Raw genomic sequence first — 21,775 nt, forward strand, 5'->3', positions numbered from 1 at the left:
TGAGGTAAATTACCTGTATTTTGTTTATTGCTCCCAGAGAGTCATACCATGTTTGCACAGCCCAGGGGAATTGCCGAGTGACTGCCATGCGCAAAACGATGCAGAATGAGATGGTTGTGAATATTTTTCGGAGGACGATTGTTTTGATCAGTGCATAGGGAAGCACAGATAAAAACACAACAAAGAACCCTGAGAAGAAGAAGGCCGAGCTATTGAAGTATCTCACATAGGCTGCTTTCCGGGTCAGTTTCAGTTCTGTTCTATAAAAAAATATATAAAATTTGGGATACTTATTAACTTTTCAAATACCAGGCATCTTGGAATGTAAAACCGGAACATAGGCTCTCAAGGCTTTCTGCCGTTGTTCTGATCCTAGCTCCATCCTATATGAACTGTGTGACCTTGGACAAGTTATTTTATCTCTCTGGGTCTCAGTTACCTTCTCTGAAAGGCAGACAGTAACGAATGTACCAGTGTCTTGGACATAATACCTGTAAATATTATTTTTAAATTATAATTCATAATCTATTATTAATACTATTACTATTTGACAGTATTTTAATATCTTCTTTTTTTACTTAAAAATATTTTTCAATGTTTATTTTTTATTTTTATTTTTTTAATACGAAGATTATTATCAAATTGGTTTCCATACAACACCCAGTGCTCATCCCAACAGGTGCCCTCCTCAATACCCATCACCCACCCTCTTCTCCCTCCTACCCCCCATCAACCCTCAGATTGTTCTCAGTTTTTAAGAGGCTTTTATGGTTTGGCTCCCTCCCTTTCTAACTTTTTTTTTTTTTCCTTCCCTTCCCCCATGGTCTTCTGTTAAGTTTCTCAGGATCCACATAAGAGTGAAAACATATGGTGTCTGTCTTTCTCTGTATGAATTATTTCATTTAGCATAACACTCTCCAGTTCCATCCACGTTGCTACAAAAGGCCATATTTCATTCCTTCTCATTGTCACGTAGTATTCCATTGTGTATATAAACCACAATTTCTTTATGCACTCATCAGTTGATGGACATGTAGGCTCTTTCCATAATTTGGCTATTGTTGAAAGTGCTGCTATAAATATTGGGGTACAAGTGCCCCTATACATCAGCACTCCTGTATCCCTTGGGTAAATTCCTAGCAGTGCTATTTCTGGGTCATAGCGTAGATCTATTTTTAATTTTTTGAGGAACCTCCACACTGTTTTCCAGAGCGGCTGCACCAGTTTGCATTCCCATATTTTAATATCTCCAATCACTTCATTATTAATTTTTAATATTAGTGAAATTTCATTCAGTTTTTTAGTTTGTTGGTTGCTGTTTTAAGTAAGTTTGGAAATGAGGAGAACGTTCCAAGATTTATAAAGGAAAAATATAAGTTTGTGATTCCCTAATGGATTCTTAACATTTTAGAAATTCTAGCTTGGCTTTGGAGAACACTGAAAATAACATATAAGCCACAAAGGAGTGGTTTCTCAAACCTTAGCATGTGTGAAAATCACCTGAGAAACTTATTAAAATGCAGTCTCAGGCCCACTGCTCAGAGATACTAAGTCTGCCATAGGCTTCCAGAATCCACGTTTTAAGTAAGAACCCAAGTGATTCTGTTGCAGGTAGTTCCTGAAAAATTACAAGACAGAAGCTACTATATCCTCTCTATGTCTCACTTTAGTATAATTATTTGCAGCAATCATTTTTTAAAAGATTTTATTTTATTTATTTTTTAGCACTTATTTATTTTTGAGAGAGAGAGACAGCGCAAGTCGGGGAGGGGCAGAAAGAGAGGGAGACACAATCTGAAGCAGACTGCAGGCTCCAAGCTGTCAGAACAGAGCCTGACACAGGGCTCGAACTAATGAACTGTGAGATCATGACCTGAGCTGAAGTCCAATGCTCAACTGACTGAGCCACCCAGGCACCCCTGAAAGATTTTATTTTTTAATTTTTTCTAGTGTTTACTTACTTTTGAGAGAGAGAGAGAGAGAGAGAGAGAGACAGAGCATGAGCAGGGGAGGGGCAAAGAGAGAGGGAGACACAGAATTTGAAGCTGGTGCCAGGCTCTGAGCACAGAGCCCAATGCGGGGCTGGAACCCATGAACCGTGAGATCATGGCCTAAGCCAGTGGGACAGTCAACTGACTGAGCCACTCAGGCGCCCCTAAAATATTTTATTTTTAAGGAATCTCTACACCCCATGTGGGGCTAGAACCTATAGTCCAGAGATCAAGAGTCACAAGCTCCACTAACTGAGCCAGCCAGGCACTCCTGCAACAATATATTTTTTTACTTCTGATCTTCTAGTCTGAACTGCAAACGGGAACTACTTTTTTTAACATATATAAAAGAGATTTCAGTGCTCCAGCAGGCAGAAAATAGGGAGTGCAGATGCTGGTAATAAGAGAGAACAATACTGCCTTCAACTTCCATCCCACTCTTCCAGGAAGAAAAATTAGTCACTTGTGATCCTCCTATTCAGATCTCTCAAGGGAAGAAGCAGGGATGAACAGACAAGCAGACGGTTCTGGTGGGAGGAAGCAATAGCAATAGCTGTGCCTGGCATTTGGGTGCTGGTTTCACACATTTGTATAATTCAGAAAAGTTCTCATTCTCAAGTGGCAGCGTTCAGAAAAAATCTTTTGGGTTTTTTTCAGTCTGAAAAAAAGTATAATCCTGAGCACTCTGATCAAGAAAATAAAGTTTAACATGCCCAACTTAGACCATGATTCACAATCTAATGTGGTCTAATGCTTACTTATTTCAGTTATTTGGCATTGAAGGCAGATTGGGATTTTTGGAATCTCTCTGGGGCTTGACCCCGGCTCTGCCAGTTACAGCTATGCAATCTTAAGCAAACTGCCCTTCCCTTTGATCCTATAGAATCCACATGGGTAGAAGAGAGACATACCATCTCTCTGCTGGAGTTATTGCCAAGGTAAATGACAGCACAGCAGAGGGCCTAACACTGAGAATCTATGCTTAGAATCCTTAATCTTCAACAGAAAGAATAATATTGGCTAGGTTGATATTAATAAAATGCTAAAAAGCACTACTCACAAAAGTGTTCATGAATTTGTGACAATTGTTGAAATATATTAGAAACAGTTGAGGAAAAAGGAAGAAGTGGTATGACTAGAAAAGCATAATGGACTCAAGAACATTTACAAGAATCACCCAAAAAGTAGTGATTTCCATAATAAAGTCACTTGTACATTATAAGTCATAAAAATATTTTATCAGTTTCTTATTTAAAAAAACTTGAAAGTACCTTTGTTAAAGAAGAGCAATAAAGGAGTAGATTTTCAGAGAGTTTTATAGTCTCCGCCCGGTTCAACAATGGCGTTGGCTGAGGTAATCACCCCTATGAAGTGCATCCTGCCATTCTCTTCCAGAATATTATATTTGCTCTTTTAAGGAGAAGCAATTCTTACTTTCCCATATTTACATCAGCACTTCCCAGCCTCTTCGGGTAACAATTTCATGACAGATTAAAGAACCAGATCACACTAGTTACAACCAAGCATTTGCTAATAGAATTGGCCAGACAGAAATACAGAATAGAAAGGATGAATTTCATCTTTTGAGGAAGAGGAAAAATAAAAACCAAAGTCAAGAAAAGTCAGCACCTAGAATGACCTGACCAGAGTTTATCTTGAATCCAGAGACAACCAGATCCTCTGATCAGCTCCTCATCATTCTTGCTATGTCTGTGCTTATAGGCACAGAAACGACCGAGGGGACAAGTGTGATAGTCACTTTGTTAAAAAGAAAAACAACTTCAACCAACTAGACAATTCCCCAAGATCTTTAAGGATGTTTCTGGAAAGAAAATATAATTCCTTTCCTGGATTTGTTTTGAAAGTCATAATAAAAACAGGTGACAGTAATGTTTGGGAAATATTTACTCTTTTACTCTTTCTATTTACATGGCAAAGGCCTTAATAGTTCAGCATTTCTTTTGTTGTTCCAATCACACACCTGCAGCTCAGTTATCACCGGCTACTGGAATCAGCAGCCCAATTTCCTGATGACCACATTCACACCATCCAAAAGGGTACCCTTTTTTGTATATTTTCCCCTGTGAAACTCTCATGTGCTATAGGACCTGAAATTATCTGCTCTTTAACAGTAGTATATCTATCACTGAGTCTCCTAGAACCCTTTTTTGATTGCAGTTTGTAGAACATGGAACTTGACTGAAAGAAATGGTCTCATGGCTACAGAAATGCCATAGCTTATATTGTACCCTAAATTACCACAGTAATCATATCTCAGTCTGTGCTATACTTTTTCACTGGATTTAGTCTTTACCAGTCAGTGAAAGAGAGATTATCGGAGGTGAAATGAGACTAGAGATAGGTGCCAAGTATTGATTCTATCTCAGGTGGTGGCTTTCATTGCTTGAACTGACCTCTCAAATGCAGGGTTTCTAGAAACACAAGTTACTAGATATTATCCTGTATTATTATCCTTAAGTTAAGGAAGAACAATGATACTTTAACCAAAGAGAAGGGTTTCTTTTCACTTTTCCTGAGCCATAACATAAGTGAAATGGAAGAACAGAAAACCACTTATTTGGTTCAGATTTGCACACTTATTGCTCTACTGGTTTCATTTAAGGTTTTATTCAGCCTCCAGCATTATGATCATTATTTTAGTCAAATAAGTATAATAAGCAGCTATAAACACATAGAGGAGATTCTTCATAAGGCATAAATATCCTTGTAATAAAAAATAACACACTTAACCAACTATATACAGACCATGAAAATGACTTTATGCCGCTTGATAGTGATACAGGAATATTGATATAACTTAATACAATTGATTGTCAGAAACTTCAAATATGAACTGAAATCCCACTGTGACATACTCATCTTTAAAATATTAAACATGAAATAGCTACTGATATTGAAATTATCAGAAAGACTTACTGTCTTAGGTTTTCAATCATTTTTTCCATCGCTTCCTCCCAGCAGTATGCCTTAACAGATTGGATATTTTCAATCATTTCAGAGGTGATCACAAGTCTTTCGTTGATCTTTCCAGCTCTCTGATCTCTGTAAATCAATTAATCAATCAAATACTTAATAAAACCAAGTCAAATTACCACTAAGAACTACAAAAGTTTTTTCAAAAAATCCACATTTCTTATTAAACAGATGAACATTTATTTTATTATCTAACAGATGGTAACAAAAATCATGAACAAAAATCATTCACTAAATAGCTACCATTTAGTGAATACCTCTTATGTGCCACACACTATTAGATGCATTCCACATACACCCTTCATGGAAGTCTAGAAGTAGTGGTTATCTCCATTTTAAAGATAAAAAAACAGAGACTCAGTAAGGCCAAGTGACTTGAGTCAGGTCACATAACTAGTAAGCATGCAGTCTGGTATTTAAACCAAGAGTTAGCAGATTCCACATTTTGTATACATTCTATCATCTTCTAGCTGACAAACTCTAGAAGTCCTCTATCATAAGCTGTGACTTGTATCATTAACTCATTCTCTACTAAAAAGTAACCAAGGCTGTAGTGTGATTATCCTTGAACCACAGTAGGAAAAACCTATAAAATTCTATCCAACATTTATGCATTCACTCCCATGTACATATATGTTTTATCCATTCTACCTAAATATTATAATACATAAAAATGAACTGAATATTAAGATATTTAAAAAGAAATTCTATAGATTGATAAGCAAAAAAAAATGTCCCTTAATACACTGAGTAGGATTTACACTATTAAAATAACTCCTTTTTAGTGACATCCAGGAAGTAGATCCCAGTTCAGTATATACAGCAGTCCCTGGTTTTACTAGACTTTTGGAATATCTAACTTAAAATCCTTCCAAGCTATGTAACCAGAGTGCTACCTGTACTTCATCATCATTCTTCCCAGTGCAGCTTGAAAAAGGGCAAGGATTATGAGGAAAGCAAGACCACAGAAGGCGGAGGCCTGTAACAAGTCCCAGAGGAGCCCCATGAGGAGAGCCACTTGCAAAGGAGCAATCCACACAAAATGTGCCAGTGCAAGTCCCTGCGAAATAAAATCACAGTGAAAACCAGTGACAAACAAACAAGCAAACAAGCCTAAGATGGGAGAAATTGAGCACAGCGAGCTTATACAATCAAACACATCATGGTTCCCACTGTGCTAAACTCAATGTGTTTGTTACACGAAGCACACATCAGTGTGCTTAAACATTCTACAAATAGACTAGGATTTCCCAAGGAACAAATTTCAAGTTGTTGCATTTTCGGGGTGTTTTTATTCAATGGAATTAAAATTAAATATCTTAAGTATCAGGTCAGGGACTTATTTTAAATAACTTACTTCTATTTGGATAAAGCAAGAGCCATGGTATAAACATGTAAGAGCAAAAGGATTTCCAAAGGCTCAAGGTAACAACTCTATCACCTGACAAAATATTCAGAGTAAATGCAGGCTCAATTCATTAGTAATTTATGTAGCACCTGCTGTGGGTTTAACATTATGCTACATACTGAAAATGCTAAGATAAATAAAACACATTATGTGTCCTCAAAGACCTTCCAATTATTTGTGTCATAAGATAGCACTGAACAAGAATTGCTCAGAGTATCATATTCAGCCAGAGTAAATAACAGATGTAAAGTATTAAAAGGAAACAAGATCTGATAAAAAATGAATTTTGAAACACCTCATTAAATATGCAGCAAGCTGAGATGCCTTTGTATCGGCTGGTTCTGTAAGCCCCCGGAACGGCACTGTCCTATGCAACCCAACCTTGCAGGAATAGGGAAGGTAGGGATGTCTATGATTTAGCCACATATTACTATCAACTAACCCATAAAAACCCTTGGGGTTGTATGATTTATAACAATAATGCATAAATCAGTAGGTACATACTTCATCAAATTTGTTCAGGTTGTTGGAAAGGAGACTAACAAGTTGTCCAATACTTATTTTATCCAGAACACGGCTTGACAGCTTTAAAGTCTAAAAGGAAAATCGGAAGTTAGGTGATGTTGACAAAGAGAAGACAAAAAGAATATTTATAAATAACATTATAATACAGCTGAAGAATTAGGTCACTATGCATGCGTTTTTAAGTAAAGGTAATGAAAATTATTGTATGTTTATCTAGCTTAGGATATTCTCCGATTTATAAATATTTCTCTTCACAAAATATATTATACTGGCATGCCTGTATTTTATTTTCTAGCATCTAGATAGTAAGAACATCCTTTCTACTCCAAAACAGTAATGATATTACACTTAAATGTCCATTCGTATGGTGTGGAGATTTTGGTGGGTTTTGTTTTGTTTTGTTTTGTTTTGTTTTTATAGGCAGCAAAATTTGAGATTAAATCCTATAATCTTATAGTAACTCTATTTTTCTATAGTGGAGTCCTATAGTAATTCTATTGAATAAAATGACAATTAAAGTCAATAAAAGTATATTATGAATAATTGAATCATTAATGACTTTGTGAAAGATTAACAATACAAAATCCTTAAATATTACACAGAAAAAATACATCCCTATACACAAATAGAACTGGTAAGTAGATAAATTAATAATAGTTATGAAATATCAGTTATACTTTGCCTAAAATTTAATAAGAATTTATTATCCCTTAGATGCCTTTGATTGGAGAGTACCCATCCAATATTTGTTTCAATTGAATGTATATGTATTGAGCACTTATGAGATGCAAATCACTGGATTCAAGGCTTCAGGAATTATTGGTAGGATTTATTAATACATATTTCTTGCCTTAAGGTAACCTAGTATGTACATTAACTAAATATGATATGATATGAGGTCAAGGGAGCAGAATATAACCGGGTGGTTATGAGAAAGTTCACATACCTGATTACAAAAATTGGGATTTTATCGAGGAGGTAAAATTGAAGATGGATGTAGAATAATGAATAGAATTTAGATAAGTACAGATGAAAAAAGAATCAAAGCAGTTAATTCCAAAACACTATTAGAGCAATATGAGGGGAAAATTCCACTGACTGGGTCACACACTCCTCATTAATAGACTTCATCTATCTCAGGGGTGCATAGCAAGCACTCAGCGAAGATTTGTTTTCGTTATTATTTCTGTCTTCTTGAAATTCATAAGCAAAGATAAATTTAGTTCATATTTAGATTATTTTCTTGTATTTTTACATTTTTAAGTACAGTTGACATACAATATTGTATTTGTTTCAGGTGTACAACATAAAGATTTGACATTTACAGAATGTATTTAGGTTCATTATTTAAAATATAATTTGAATGTATCATAGTTGCAGATTTTGGAGCAAAGCAAAAAAGTGCTGTATTACAAAATTTGGGGTACTGTAAGGAGAATTAGTGGTTGCCTGCCATGTGAATGGAGCTGGTCTGATATGGGACCAGTCTACTTCAGGCTCCTTTAGGGACCAAACCACAGCCACGTGAAGACACAACTGAATTCTCTGGTGATGGTGCCAGTGCAGGCCAGTAAGTGCAGCTAGAGGGGTAAACAAACCAGATAATAATACAAATACTCAAAAATGAGAGAAAAAAGGATAGATGCAATAGCTTCTAACTTTTCCTCAGCGTGTTCTGAGTCTGAAAGCACATATGCTGCTGTATTTGTGCTAAATGGTACACATGAATTTACAAATAACCTTCTCCTTCTTTGATCTCCCATCCCCTTTAGCCCATAAAATTTCTGGATCAAAACAAAATTTTTGTTGATTTATTACCCATGTTTTCCTGGTACTTGGTTGAATTGATGACATTGTAGCTGAGGTGATCTGACTAAACTGTGGACTCTAGTTTTTTTTCGTGTGCATCCATAAAAGGCTGTTTTGAACAATAAAGTATGACTATCAAGGTTTTATGACACAACTGACCTTGCATATATATTATGAAGTGTTATGGGTTATTTGCTAGAGGTAATTTCAGATCCATGTCCCTTATAAGCCAAGTATATAAAGTTTTTACATTGGGGGAAGAAAAAGAGAAGAAGGGTAAAGCAATACCCAAATGATTCAACCAAAACAGCTTTACTGTAATGACTTGGTAGACCCAAGCAATCACACATGGCCTACAAAGCATGTCACTGAAATGATATTAAATTGTGTTTGTAAGGTGGGAAGTCTTAATCTGCATTCACCTAAATCATGCTTCTGCAACTTGGGCTCTTGTCTGGATAATGCATACAGAAAAGTAGAGAAGGTTCTTATGGTTGTAGTACATGTGTTGTTGCAAAAATGTTCAATTTGCCGGACTCAAAGGATGACAAAATCACTGTGTCACAACTAATTAAGGCAGGAACTGTTATTGCTTGGATTATCAATAACAATTACATACTATACTCTTGTTATTGAACGTAAAGATATATGGCATTTTACCACAAGATATTTTGCCAATGACTTTTACATGGATGGTAAGTATCATTTTAATGGGGAGCCATACATCCCAAAACACAATGATGTGACTAGTTTTAAAAAAATGAAATCTGGGGGCGCCTGGGTGGCGCAGTCGGTTAAGCGTCCGACTTCAGCCAGGTCACGATCTCGCAGTCCGTGAGTTCGAGCCCCGCGTCGGGCTCTGGGCTGATGGCTCGGAGCCTGGAGCCTGTTTCCGATTCTGTGTCTCCCTCTCTCTGCACCTCCCCCGTTCATGCTCTGTCTGTCTCTCTCTGTCCCAAAAATAAATAAAAAACGTTGGAAAAAAAAAAAAAAATGAAATCTGGGGCACCTGGGTGGCTCAGTCTGTTGGGCCTCCAACTTCAGCTCAGGTCATGATCTTATAGTTCGGTTCGTGAGTTCAAGTCCCACATCAGGCTCTGTGCTGACAGCTCGGAGCCTGAAGCCTGCTTCAGATTCTGTCTCCCTCTCTCTGCCCCTCCCCTGCTCACACTCTCTCTGTCTCTCTCAAGGATAAATAAACATTAAAAAATATTTTTAAAAAATTAAATCCATAGCATAGGGAGTTTAAAGAAGATACTCAATAATTATTAGCCAAAATGAACTGAATTAATCACCAAGGAAAATGAGAAACATTAATTAATGCTGCCATTTACTTAACAGGCCTACAAAATTGATTTTAGCATTTATCCCTTATGTGTATCAACATGACATTTAAAACATGTTGCATGTAGCATGGAGACTATGCAAGAAAGCATTACCTTCTTATAAATCAAACTAAACATAGCTATTCTTATTTGCATTCCAATGTGATGAAGGCCAAAAATGGCTGGGTGCAAAAGCAGAGTCCTCATGACAAAGAGAAGGCATAAGCCTATGGCTAGATAAATTGCAATGGAGCGTTCCGCCTTGTTATCTGGATCATAGGAAGCTATGATTCTTCCCAGTAAGAGAGGCTGGACTGATTTGGTGACTTCCTAAAAAGAGGAAAAACCAAGAAATTAGATTTCATTTCCCTTGCATAAAATGGCCCCACAATTTCAACAAAAAAATTTTTCATCTTTAGAGAAGGATTTAAAATGGGCTAACATAGAGGGCTGTGCCATATGTAAAACTCTTGATATTATTTTCATTTTTATACTTTGAAATAAGATTTGATTTTTGGTTATAGTGAAAGTCATTTGGAGACAAGTTTATGCATAAGGTATTTTTGACTGAAAAGTGAATAGTGGCCATACAGTAAAGGTGTGGTTTCTGGAATGGTATATTAATCAGTAATATGTACATAGCGCTGAATGGTTTATGAAATATTTTCATTTGATTTTCAGGACAGCTTTAGGAGTCAGAGTAGGCATTATTATTTTCACTTTGTGGATGAAGAAACTAAGGCCAAAGACACCAAGTGACCTGATGGGACCTCAAAATAGAACTTGAGAAAGTGTTTGGAGTTAGTGGCATTATTTCCAGAATGAAAACAGCTTCTCAAGCAACCACATAAAGGGGAGCTGGCAACAGGAGGAAGGAGCATGCAGGCACTGGTGGCATTTAATTCAGCCACTTCCACTTCTGGTCTCAAGCCCACCCTGGTATGGAATGGGTATGGACTTCAGGGAAGCAGTGTTACAACAAACTGCAACCTCAGTCCAGTTTCCAATGATTTATCAACTCTTCAAAGGCTTGTGAGTTAACACAGGAAGACGAAAGTTGTGCTTTCCAAATGCATCTAATCAGGGTCCTCAATTAATTAGTAAATCAAATTGTCCATCAAATCCATTACCACTCCTCCTGAATATATAGGAATAGATTTGAATTCAAGAGGTCTAACTCTTCTCCATCTTACTAAATTGTTTTCAAGAGAGAAAAACACAAAACCTCCCCTGTCTTGTTTTATGATGAACCAATGAAATGGAGATCTGAAGCTAAACCCTCCAGGGATGTGATGTTAGGCTAATTGATTCCATTTCAAAGGTATATTTTCCAGTCAGACTGGTACCACAGCATTGTTCAGTTTACTCCCCCTCAACCCTTAATTTGCTTATTCTCCTCCATTTTCTACAATCCCTTTTCTAAACCACAAATGCCCAATACCACAAGCCCCCTTATTCCCAATAACTAAAAATGCTTTTCTGTATCAAGTTCATCCCCATTAGGAATCAATCCTAACCTATACAGAGCTGTCATTGATTGATCACTAGCTGTGCATTCTATACTTTATATTCAGTACTTTATTTCAAATTAACTATGTAGACTAAGGCTCTGAATATAAGAAAAGAATCAAACACTTTTTAAAAGTTTCCAAACTAATCACAAAATGGGTTATAGTTTTCTCATCTCACATTAGCCATATTCAAACCTGTATTCAGACAGATGAGTAGTGAAAAGAAAATCACTAACTTATCTGCATATAACATGTTAATTGTTTGCTGTATCTGCTGAAGAGCACTTGTTTTTTAAAAAGTAAATAAGTGTGTACTTTTTTGTTGGTGTGTATCATATTGTATATGATTTGTACTTTTATTACACATGTATCCACCTTTAGAATATATAGAAAGAATTGGCTCTGGTGTTTTGAATTTGTATAAATGGTATCATACTATGCTTTTTGCAACTATTCTTTATTTACACTGCGGTTTTGACATTTATTTCCATTGATCCTCGCATAGCTACACATTTATTCTAAGTGCTGTTCAACATGACATCCTTGAATACATCAGGTTATATGTCCCATTGTCTTAAACTGGGGGCATACAGGTTGTTTCCATTTTTAAACTACTACAACCTGTGCAAGTGATGCCCTATTTCTTTCAAGTTTCATAGACCAATGTCAGACTTTCTCTAGCAGAGATAATTTTATTTCAAAATAACTCCTTACACCAGGAAAATAAAGTCAAAATAAATCTTGTATTTGAAATTACAGGTATGAATTTATCTGCATTACAAATATAATTTTTCACAGTGTGCTTAGAGTGGCAATATTTCATCCTCAAAATTACTTTTAGATCAATATTTTATTCTAGAATTTTTCTATACTATGTTGCTCTTCATAGACAAATGTCAATACCACATTTACTTTGATTTAATTTTCCATTAATAGTGGGTTTGCAGTTGGCTAAATATTTACTTTAAAAATTATACCTCTAAACTCAAAGCGTAGTTATTTTTTCTGATACAAGTACATGATTAGTTGAAGAACTTCTAAGGTTCCATTATTTTCTATGGTATGTAGTCACTAAATTCCTCACCATCATCAGTATGTCAACTTTTTTACAATATTATTTATATGTCTTTATCCCAGGAATACTAGGACATTATTTGAGAAATATTGAGAAGTTAGGATTGCTCAATATTAAGAAATTAATAGAATCCAATAGACTATAGAAGAACTTATGATTATCTCATTAACAACTGTAATAAATCTGATAAAACTTCAAAATCAGTTTCTGATAAATGTTCTAACTATACTTGAATATAAAGAAAGAAATTTTCCTTCAAAACGGCAATCAACACCTAATTAACTAATCTTAACAAACTAATTAATAAAACTAAAAGCATTACCTTTAGGGTCAGGCCAACACAAACAATAGGAATACTGGTTATTAGAACAATTTAACATTTTCTGGAACTTTTAGCTGTTACAACTCAATAAGAGAAATGATCAAGGTATGAATATTATGAAGAAATGAAAAGGATCATTATAAGCATAGAATATGACCATCCATATAACAAATTTAAGTGAATTAAGAGTTTCATAGGCAGAGGTTTAAGAAATAATTATACTAAGAAATTAAATTCCTACATACCAAGCATAATAATCAAATAAGTATCCCATTTATATAAAAATTTATGTTATATAACAAGAGACATTATAAATACCAATAATTAATATATATACCTTAAAAATATTTATAAACATTACTAAGACATATTTTAATTTTTTTTACATTTATTTATTTTTGAGAGACAGAGAGACAGAGCACAAGTGGGGAGGGGCAGAGAGAGAAGGAGACAGAATCCAAAGGAGGCTCCAGGCTCTGAGCTGTCAGCACAGAGGCCGACGCGGGGCTCAAACTCACAAACGGTGAGATCATGACCTGAGCCGAAGTCGGACATTCAACTGACTGAGCCACCCAGGCGCCCCTACTAAGACATATTTTAAAGTCTTAAATAAAAGTCTTAAGGACTTTAAATTTTTTTATAAAGAAAAACAATATTACAAAGATTATATTCTTTCCATGGTATTTTGTAAGTCTAACGTAACTTTCATCAGAAGTTCAGGTGGGTTCTTTGGAAGTGGATTTTCAGCACCATAATAGCAGGGACTGATTGTCTTCATTTCTATAATAATCCCAACATGATGCGCAATACCTAGCACAGAACATCCACTAAGTGAGTATTTGCTAATCAATGAGTAAAATGATTATAAATTTCATTTGAAAAAAAATGAGAGATTAGTCAAAAACATTTGAGGAATAAGAAAAATGTGTGAAAAGGTTTACATTACTGGATATTAAATCATATTATACAGCTATTATAATATGTGGCATGACAAAGAAATAGAGTGATTTATCTGTGAGCAGGTTCAAGCACACGTAATAATTTTGTGTATTATGTTATTCTAATTCAGTGGAGAAAGGCTAGATTATGCAATAAATGATGAGGAAATTGGACACTCACTTTTAAAATTACATTTTTATCTCAAACATACATCAAAATAAATTGCAAATGCATTAGATATTTACATGTAAAAGCTGAAATAGTAAAACATAAATAAACATAAATAAATATAAAAAAATGTAAAAACATAAATAATTTGGGTAGGAAGCCTTTTAATAATGTCTGATAACAAAAGCAGAAAACAAAGGAAAAGGTATATAGATTTGACAGCAAATTTTTAAAAGTTAAAACTTCTTTTTTTTAATTTTTTTAATGTTTATTTATTTTTGAGAGAGAGCGCGCGCGCGCACAAGCGGGAGAGGGGGCAGAGAGAGAGGGAGACCCAGAATCTGAAGCAGACTCCAGACTCTCAGCTGTCAGCACAGAGCCCATGACAGCCCGATGCAGGCCTCAAACTCATGAGCTGTTGAGATCATGACCTGAGTCCAAGGCGGACACTTAATGGACTAAGCTGCCTAGGTGCCCTAAAAGTTAAAACCTCTAATTGTTAAGAAAATAAGAGGTAAAACTCACTAGAAACAAATGATAGGCTGGGGGAAATACTCTCTTATATCAATAAGAAAAAGACAAACTCTAAAATAGACAAAAAACATGAAAAGGCAATTACATACACACAAAAAATATAAATGCTTAATTAATATACAAAAACTGTTTAAACTCACTAGAAACCAAAAGTAATGCAAAGAAAAATAATAATATATTCCTTCTCACTGAGCAATTTGAAAATAATTTTTAAATGATGACACCTATTATTGGTGAGGGCTGAATTTTCATACTTTAGTAGCAAGAAAGTAAAATAGTACATTTTACTGGAAGGCAATTTGATAATCTGGAAATCTGCTAAAGGGATGTCATTGAAGGTCTGTTTACAGTCATGAAAAATTAGAAGCAATATAAACATTTAATGATGGGGAACTGAAAAATTATGGTATGGTACAGTCACATGATTTATTAAACAATAGGGTGACTAGGTAAAAAATGTCATCTAATGACATAGAAGGCATTCATAATACATTAAGAAGAGAAGCAGATTTATAACACATTATATAAAGCAATGATCCCCCTCCCTTAATAAAGTATATATTCTATTCCCATGGGAAAAAAACTAGAAGGATGAACATCAAATTTATCAGTAATTATCTGATTACTTTCATAATCATAAAAATATTTAAAAGAATAATAAAATTTAGTTAGGAAATTTCATATGATTTATGGTCATTAATAAGTGGTGAAGAAAACATGCATACAAAAACATAAAAGAAAATACACACACACACGGGTATACACTGAGAAATGACTGAGCCACCCAGGAGTCCTATTATTTTTATTTTTTAATGTTTATTTATTTTTGAGATAGGGAGAGAGAATATGAATGGGGGAAGGGCAGAGAGAGAGAGGAAAACAGAGGATCCAAAGTGGGTTCAAATTTATGAACCTCAAGATCATGACCTGAGCTGAATTCGGACACTCAACCAAATGAGCCACACAGGAGCCCCAGTAATAGCTATCATTTATGAAGCACTTGCTATGTACCAGGATTTATTCAAGTTTAAATAACTTTCCCAGTGTCACACAGCTATTAAGTGGTAAACCTGGGCTTTGAGCCAAACATCTGACTGCAAAGCCTTCCTCTTTATTCATAACCATAAATCGAAATGGAAATGTTATAACATGACTTGTTTATCTCTCAACTGACCATCAGTGCAAGGATTATGATTAGTTCAACATCAACTTAGCAAATCAAGTTATAAGTTTAGATCACCGTGATTTAAGATAAATGCCACTTCTCTAGGACCCATCTCATGGACACATAATTTAAAAGTTTAAAGAGATCATAGACATTATACACTTTACTACAGCCTCTTTTACTGTATACTCAAGGAAACAGAGATCCAGGAAAGTTATCTGACTTGCCCAAAGATCATAAAACAAGTTTGTGGCAACAGGGCATGAGCAAGCCCTGGGGAAGTAAAGAAAAAAATACCCCATCTTTGAAAAGAAAATACATACGTATATTTTTACTTTAAACATATTTTATTCATTAGTCATATTGGATACTGGTTAGCTATAAGAGCTAAAAATGCACCAAGTTCCTATCAGGAATGGAAGTCCTAGATGCCCTTATATCCAGTTTAAGTCTTAAAAACCATGATCACAAGGGCACCTGGGTGGCTCAGTTGGTTAAGCATCCGACTTCGGATCAGGTCTTGAGTTCAAGCCCCACTTTGGGCTCTGTGCTGACAGCTTAGAGCCTGGAGCCAGATTTGGATTCTGTGTCTCCCTCCTCTCTGCCCCTCCCTCGCTCACTCTCTCTCTCTGTCTCAAAAATAAACAAACATTAAAAGAATTTTTAATAAAAAAAAAAAAACATGATCACAAACAATTCCCAATTTACAAATCAATTTTGTTCCAAAATTTCACGTGGAAGAACAGGAGATGCATTTGGTTTTAGACACAGTATTCTACTGGACGTGATACTGGATTCCTAGGTTAGCCTTCAAAAGTACATATACCACTAAATGCTCCTGGAGCACCGTTCTGTTCAAATTGTTCACAAAAAACCAACCAACCCGTGTAACAAATTTCCTACAGAAAAAGATGTAACATCTCCCTCTGCTGCAATCTTGGAAGAGAAACAGAGTGCCTTTTAACCATATCTTTGCCCTCTCCATGCATCCTGTCATCTGCTTCTCTCCAGTGGGGTCCTGGGAGGAGCGCCGCTGGAAGACGTGGAGAGTTAACACTAGCTACTTTGGGATTTCCCAATAAACCCTTAGCTACTTTCTCATCCCAGTGGGATTCCCGTCACTTTATTCAAGGGCTCATTGGCCCTCATGAATCTGCCCACTTCTCACAACAGTATTCCTTCTACCAAGGCTTTCTCTTCTCCCACAACCCTGCAAGGCCTTCACCTGAGAGCTTTTAGAAATGCAGAATTTTAGGGTCTCACCCAAAACCTCCTAAATTGGAACCTGCATCTTAGCTAGATCCCTGGGTCACTGGTATGCATACTAAAGTTTGAGAAACACTGCTCTAATGTCATTATAAGAGTTAATATTCATTTTTATGTTTTTCAGTTTTTTCATATTATCATTAAGAAAAATTCAAATTAAAATGCTTTCTCAATGTGGGTCATTCTAGCAAAAATCAGATGCATTTAGTAATAATGTTGGCCCTTGTCTACCTAAATCAGAATCACCTGGGAACCTTAATGAGACTACTATTATCCCAAGGCCCATCCAAATCAATTAAATCACATATTTGGGGTGGGGCTTCTGGATACAGAAATATCCAGAAAAGTGATACAGAAATTCCTTATGATTCAAAGAAATCTAAAGCCCAAGAACTCCCAACTCTTATCACAGGAACTGAGGGAAGGTGTAGATTGCCTTCATTCAGGTAGACAACGCAAGGAAGTGTGTATTAGAGATGAGGGTTCTAGTAGCGAGTAGAAATGGGATATAGGGCGAGTTTAGGGAGTACAGCATGCAAGTCACTGCTGAGGTTAGAGAAGAAGCTACATATGGGGAGAGGTAGGGATGGGAAGGAAGAGGAGAAAGGGGACCCACCTAACAGGCATCTAGAAGAAGGAGATTTGCTGGAGATAGCTGTCCTTAGGTAACCAGTCATCTGAAACGAACATACATAAGTCAGAGCCTAAGCCAGGGACCATCTGTGGGCAGAATTCCCTTAAACGCTCTCCGTTTCTTAGCAGTGGGCTTGTATTCAAGTGCCTACTCAATGTCTTTGTTAAAACTTAAGGGACAGGGGAGCCTGGTGGCTCAGTTGGTTAAGCGTCTCTTGATTTCAGCTCAGGTCCTGATCTCACAGTCGTGAGATGGAGCCCTGCACCAGGCTGCACGCTGAGTATGAAGCCTGCTTGGGATTTACTCTCTCCCTGCCTGTCTGTCCCTCCCCAACTTGCATGTGCACTCTCTCTCTCTCTCTCAAAAATCAATAAATAAACATTTAAAAAAAAACATAAGAGATAAAAGATCGTTTTATGCAATACAGACCATGGGACTTGAGAACTCTATCAACATTAGTACTAGGACTTCTCCTTTATGTCCATAACCTTCTTGGGGTCTAATGAATAGAACGGGTTTGACCCAAGTTGTACCGACATGCATCTCACTTTGATGATGGCAATATGCCCAGAACTGCCTAGGAATCAAGAAGGGATAACACTATTCTCTCAGCAATTTGCTCACAGTACTCCCAACACTTGGCTTGCTTCTCACTGTCCTTAACTGACTCTCATGCTCAGTTTTTCAACAGTCAGTTTCTCTTCTATGCTAGGAGTCTTAAATGTGAAAGACATGTTGTATCTGGCTGCTGAGTCAGATGAAGAAAAAACGAGTACATAGTTAATGATGAGAGGCCATAGCTAATATGAGTTAAAATTACATCAACTATTGTAGAGATACAAGCTCCTTGATAATAGCATTTTCTTTTTTTCTTAACCTTTCACAGTCAAGAGCAAATCTTACACCACTTTTTCTATCAGTCCTGAAAACAACTGAATACTCATTGTGTCACAATTATCCTGATTTAGAGGGACTAAGAATGTACAGATAATTTTGAAAGCATGTCCACCTTTTAGCAAGAGTAGTGTTCTAGCAATTTCAAGAATCCTCACTCATTTAATGGAATGAAAAATCCCCAAGCTGATACAAGCAGAGGAAAAAAAGGAATGCCCCAAAAGAATACCATAAATACTAAGGTACTGGTAGAAGTTGCTTCAAAAGGCAGAGGTCTTATAATAATGGCTACATTGTCTACCCTTCTTTTCTTCTGTAAGTGACACAAAGAATAGAGACAAGAGATTAGGTATGCTGAAAAGCTGCACTCGTCTTAATGACCACATGGTTATCTAAATTCTTTAAGAGTTACAGTGTTTAACATTTTCACTACTTAAAACTTCACAACCTCAGTGAGGTCTTTTCTCTGTGACAAGAGTGAGAAACCTCGTCTCACCACACCTGTACCACTGCCAATGTAAATTTTCCTCTCCATGCCTTCCCACCGCACACGTTTTCCTTGCTTTTCCCATCGGTTCTTTTCCTCACCAATATTCTGTTGGTTATAGACAGGTTATAGGTTGTAGCAGGTGAACTGGAGGAAGTAAACTTTGCCCTTTGAACGTGCTGATGGTTCCAGACCTGCAGTCTAGGGCTCATGTTTACTGGAGAGCACCTCATCCCTCACTCCCACTCAAGAGTAGTTAATACACCATGAAAGCCTTTAAGATTCCTTTTACTAGGATATGTTTAAGTTTGAGAAGTTTAAGAATAAGTCCTTATCTACACCCATGCCATTCTTCTACCCCTTAATTTTGTTTTTAAGTTTGACCTTGGCAATACTGGCCCTTGGGTGGATTTGACACAGTTCCTTCTGGAATATAAGGAGAAGATTCTAGTTTGTTCCCCTACTGCAAACTTTCTTCAGATTTGCCCCTCAGGTGACCCTGGAAGAAACCTCAGCCTTTAAGCTTCTGTTAACCTGTGTCTCCTAGGAAGATGCAAAAAACTCAGCAGACCTGAGACTGGTTACTAGAGACACCATTCTGTTGAGGACCTAAAGACAATCATTACAAATATAATTATATAACAATTATAATCGGATATTGTGGAAAGGTCACAGTCTTTGGGGCTAAAGAGACCTATCACTAAAATTTACCATATGTGTACTCTGGAAAGTTTCATAATTTCCTTCTCTGTATACTAGAGGCAATAACATCTGCTCCATGGAGTTACCAGAAGAATTCAATAAGACAATCTGCATAAAGGACTTAATGCTGAACCTAGACTAGATTAGGTACAATAAATATTAAATTCAATAAACATTAAATTATATCAAGCCATTTTTTTGGTTTTGTACACATGACCAAAAAAACCATTCGATAAATATGTTCATGTATCACCTAAACTATCACATTTAAATGAGTGCTTTTGTTCTCATGAAACTTCAATGCTGCTGGATAAATTATTTCACAAGGCAGGCAGAGCATAAAAGGAGCTCGATCGTTAGGATGTTAGGTTAATCAGTATTAATCAATGGTAGCAGTGTGTGATGGAGACAATGACTGAAGAGAATTTTCAGCTTCACCACAATCTTGATCATGACATAACAATCGTTTGAAGTGTCATTCACTTCAATCAACTATAACTTATTGAGAATGTTACATTCTTATATATGTTCAGAGAGAATTGTACTTCTATACACTGACTCAAACATATACACCATTGTCATTAAAACAACCAACAAAAGATTTTTTAATAAGTCAAATAGAGCCAGATGCTGTGGATAAAACTGTTTCCCAAGTTCTGAGTACCCTTTCTGAGAAAAATCACCTCAATGACATCTTAAAAGATAATTAATTCTTGACTTGCCTTACTTATATTTATGAACAAAATATTTCCCTTCCTAAAATGTTGTTGGTTTCTGTAGGAATGGACAGACAGACAGATTGACAGACAGATAGATACGGATGGGTGGATAGATGGATGGCAGATCAACTCAAAAGCCAGAAGAATTTTTCCAGGTGATTGTCAAGAGAATTACAAAACATTTTGGACTGAAATGTGACCATCTTTGTCACGATAAATTTTTAAATGTATTTTTAGTGGTATGTACAAACTACAAATTCTTAAAAACATGCAACTTGACACTATGGCACTGCTAACTCTCCAATACATGGAGATCAATATGAATACAATACCTGTGAATAAAGATAGTACTCATCCCAAAGCAAATACTGTGCACAGCCTTTACTTAAAGGCTAAATAAGTTTTCAACTTGTCATGCCTTTTACAGGTCACAACTAAGGATTTGAAATGATGCTCTGGTGATGTAAAAACTAACATATCTGAGTCATATTTAATAGCACTGGGAAGCATCCCAGACTACATTTAAACACCAGAAAGCCAGGGGCTTTCAGGTACAGAGCTCTCTTCCCACTGATGAAGACAGAGGTGACTGAGAAAATATACTACGAGAGTACCTCGCTGCCAAGCTTTAAATTTTTTCTATTTTTCCTTGAAATTCAGCATGCAGGTATGATTGCAAGATATTACATTTATTTATATGGATAATTGGCTAAATTTGACCTGACATTGTGTCTTGATATCCTACAGTCACATACAAAAAAATAAAAACATTAGCAATCTCTTGTACTAGTAAGATAATGTGATTTGGGATCATAATAGAAAATAAGTATTTTCTGGGGCGCCTGGGTGGCGCAGTCGGTTAAGCGTCCGACTTCAGCCAGGTCACGATCTCGCGGTCCGTGAGTTCGAGCCCCGCGTCAGGCTCTGGGCTGATAGCTCAGAGCCTGGAGCCTGTTTCCGATTCTGTGTCTCCCTCTCTCTCTGCCCCTCCCCCGTTCATGCTATGTCTCTCTCTGTCCCAAAAATAAATTAAAAAAAACAAAACGGGGCGCCTGGGTGGCGCAGTCGGTTAAGCGTCCGACTTCAGCCAGGTCACGATCTCGCGGTCCGTGAGTTCGAGCCCCGCGTCAGGCTCTGGGCTGATGGCTCGGAGCCTGGAGCCTGTTTCCGATTCTGTGTCTCCCTCTCTCTCTGCCCCTCCCCCGTTCATGCTCTGTCTCTCTCTGTCCCAAAAATAAATAAAAAAAAAAAACGTTGAAAAAAAAAAATTTAAAAAAAAATAAAAAAAACAAAACAAAAAAAAAAAC

The 21,775-nt window shown here is 36.4% G+C and overlaps 1 protein-coding gene across 2 annotated transcripts in view; it reads right to left on the reverse strand.

Annotated features, from left to right (window-relative positions):
* CFTR (CF transmembrane conductance regulator) overlaps positions 1–21,775 on the reverse strand; it is a 184,137-nt gene that overhangs the window by 123,960 nt on the left and 38,402 nt on the right. Inside the window, exons 2-7 of one of the 2 annotated variants that reach the window (XM_058724500.1) lie at positions 17,649–17,709; positions 10,167–10,382; positions 6,898–6,987; positions 5,882–6,045; positions 4,929–5,054; positions 14–260 (exon numbers count right to left, since the gene is read on the reverse strand). In XM_058724500.1, coding sequence (XP_058580483.1) covers positions 14–260; positions 4,929–5,054; positions 5,882–6,045; positions 6,898–6,987; positions 10,167–10,259 — 720 coding nt within the window. In that variant the 5' untranslated portion in view covers positions 10,260–10,382; positions 17,649–17,709. The remainder of the gene's footprint in view (positions 1–13; positions 261–4,928; positions 5,055–5,881; positions 6,046–6,897; positions 6,988–10,166; positions 10,383–17,648; positions 17,710–21,775) is intronic. The other variant, XM_058724499.1, reaches the window with a different exon arrangement.

This window comes from Neofelis nebulosa, chromosome 4, assembly GCF_028018385.1.
Source record: "Neofelis nebulosa isolate mNeoNeb1 chromosome 4, mNeoNeb1.pri, whole genome shotgun sequence".
In the NCBI taxonomy this organism is placed as follows: domain Eukaryota; kingdom Metazoa; phylum Chordata; class Mammalia; order Carnivora; family Felidae; genus Neofelis; species Neofelis nebulosa.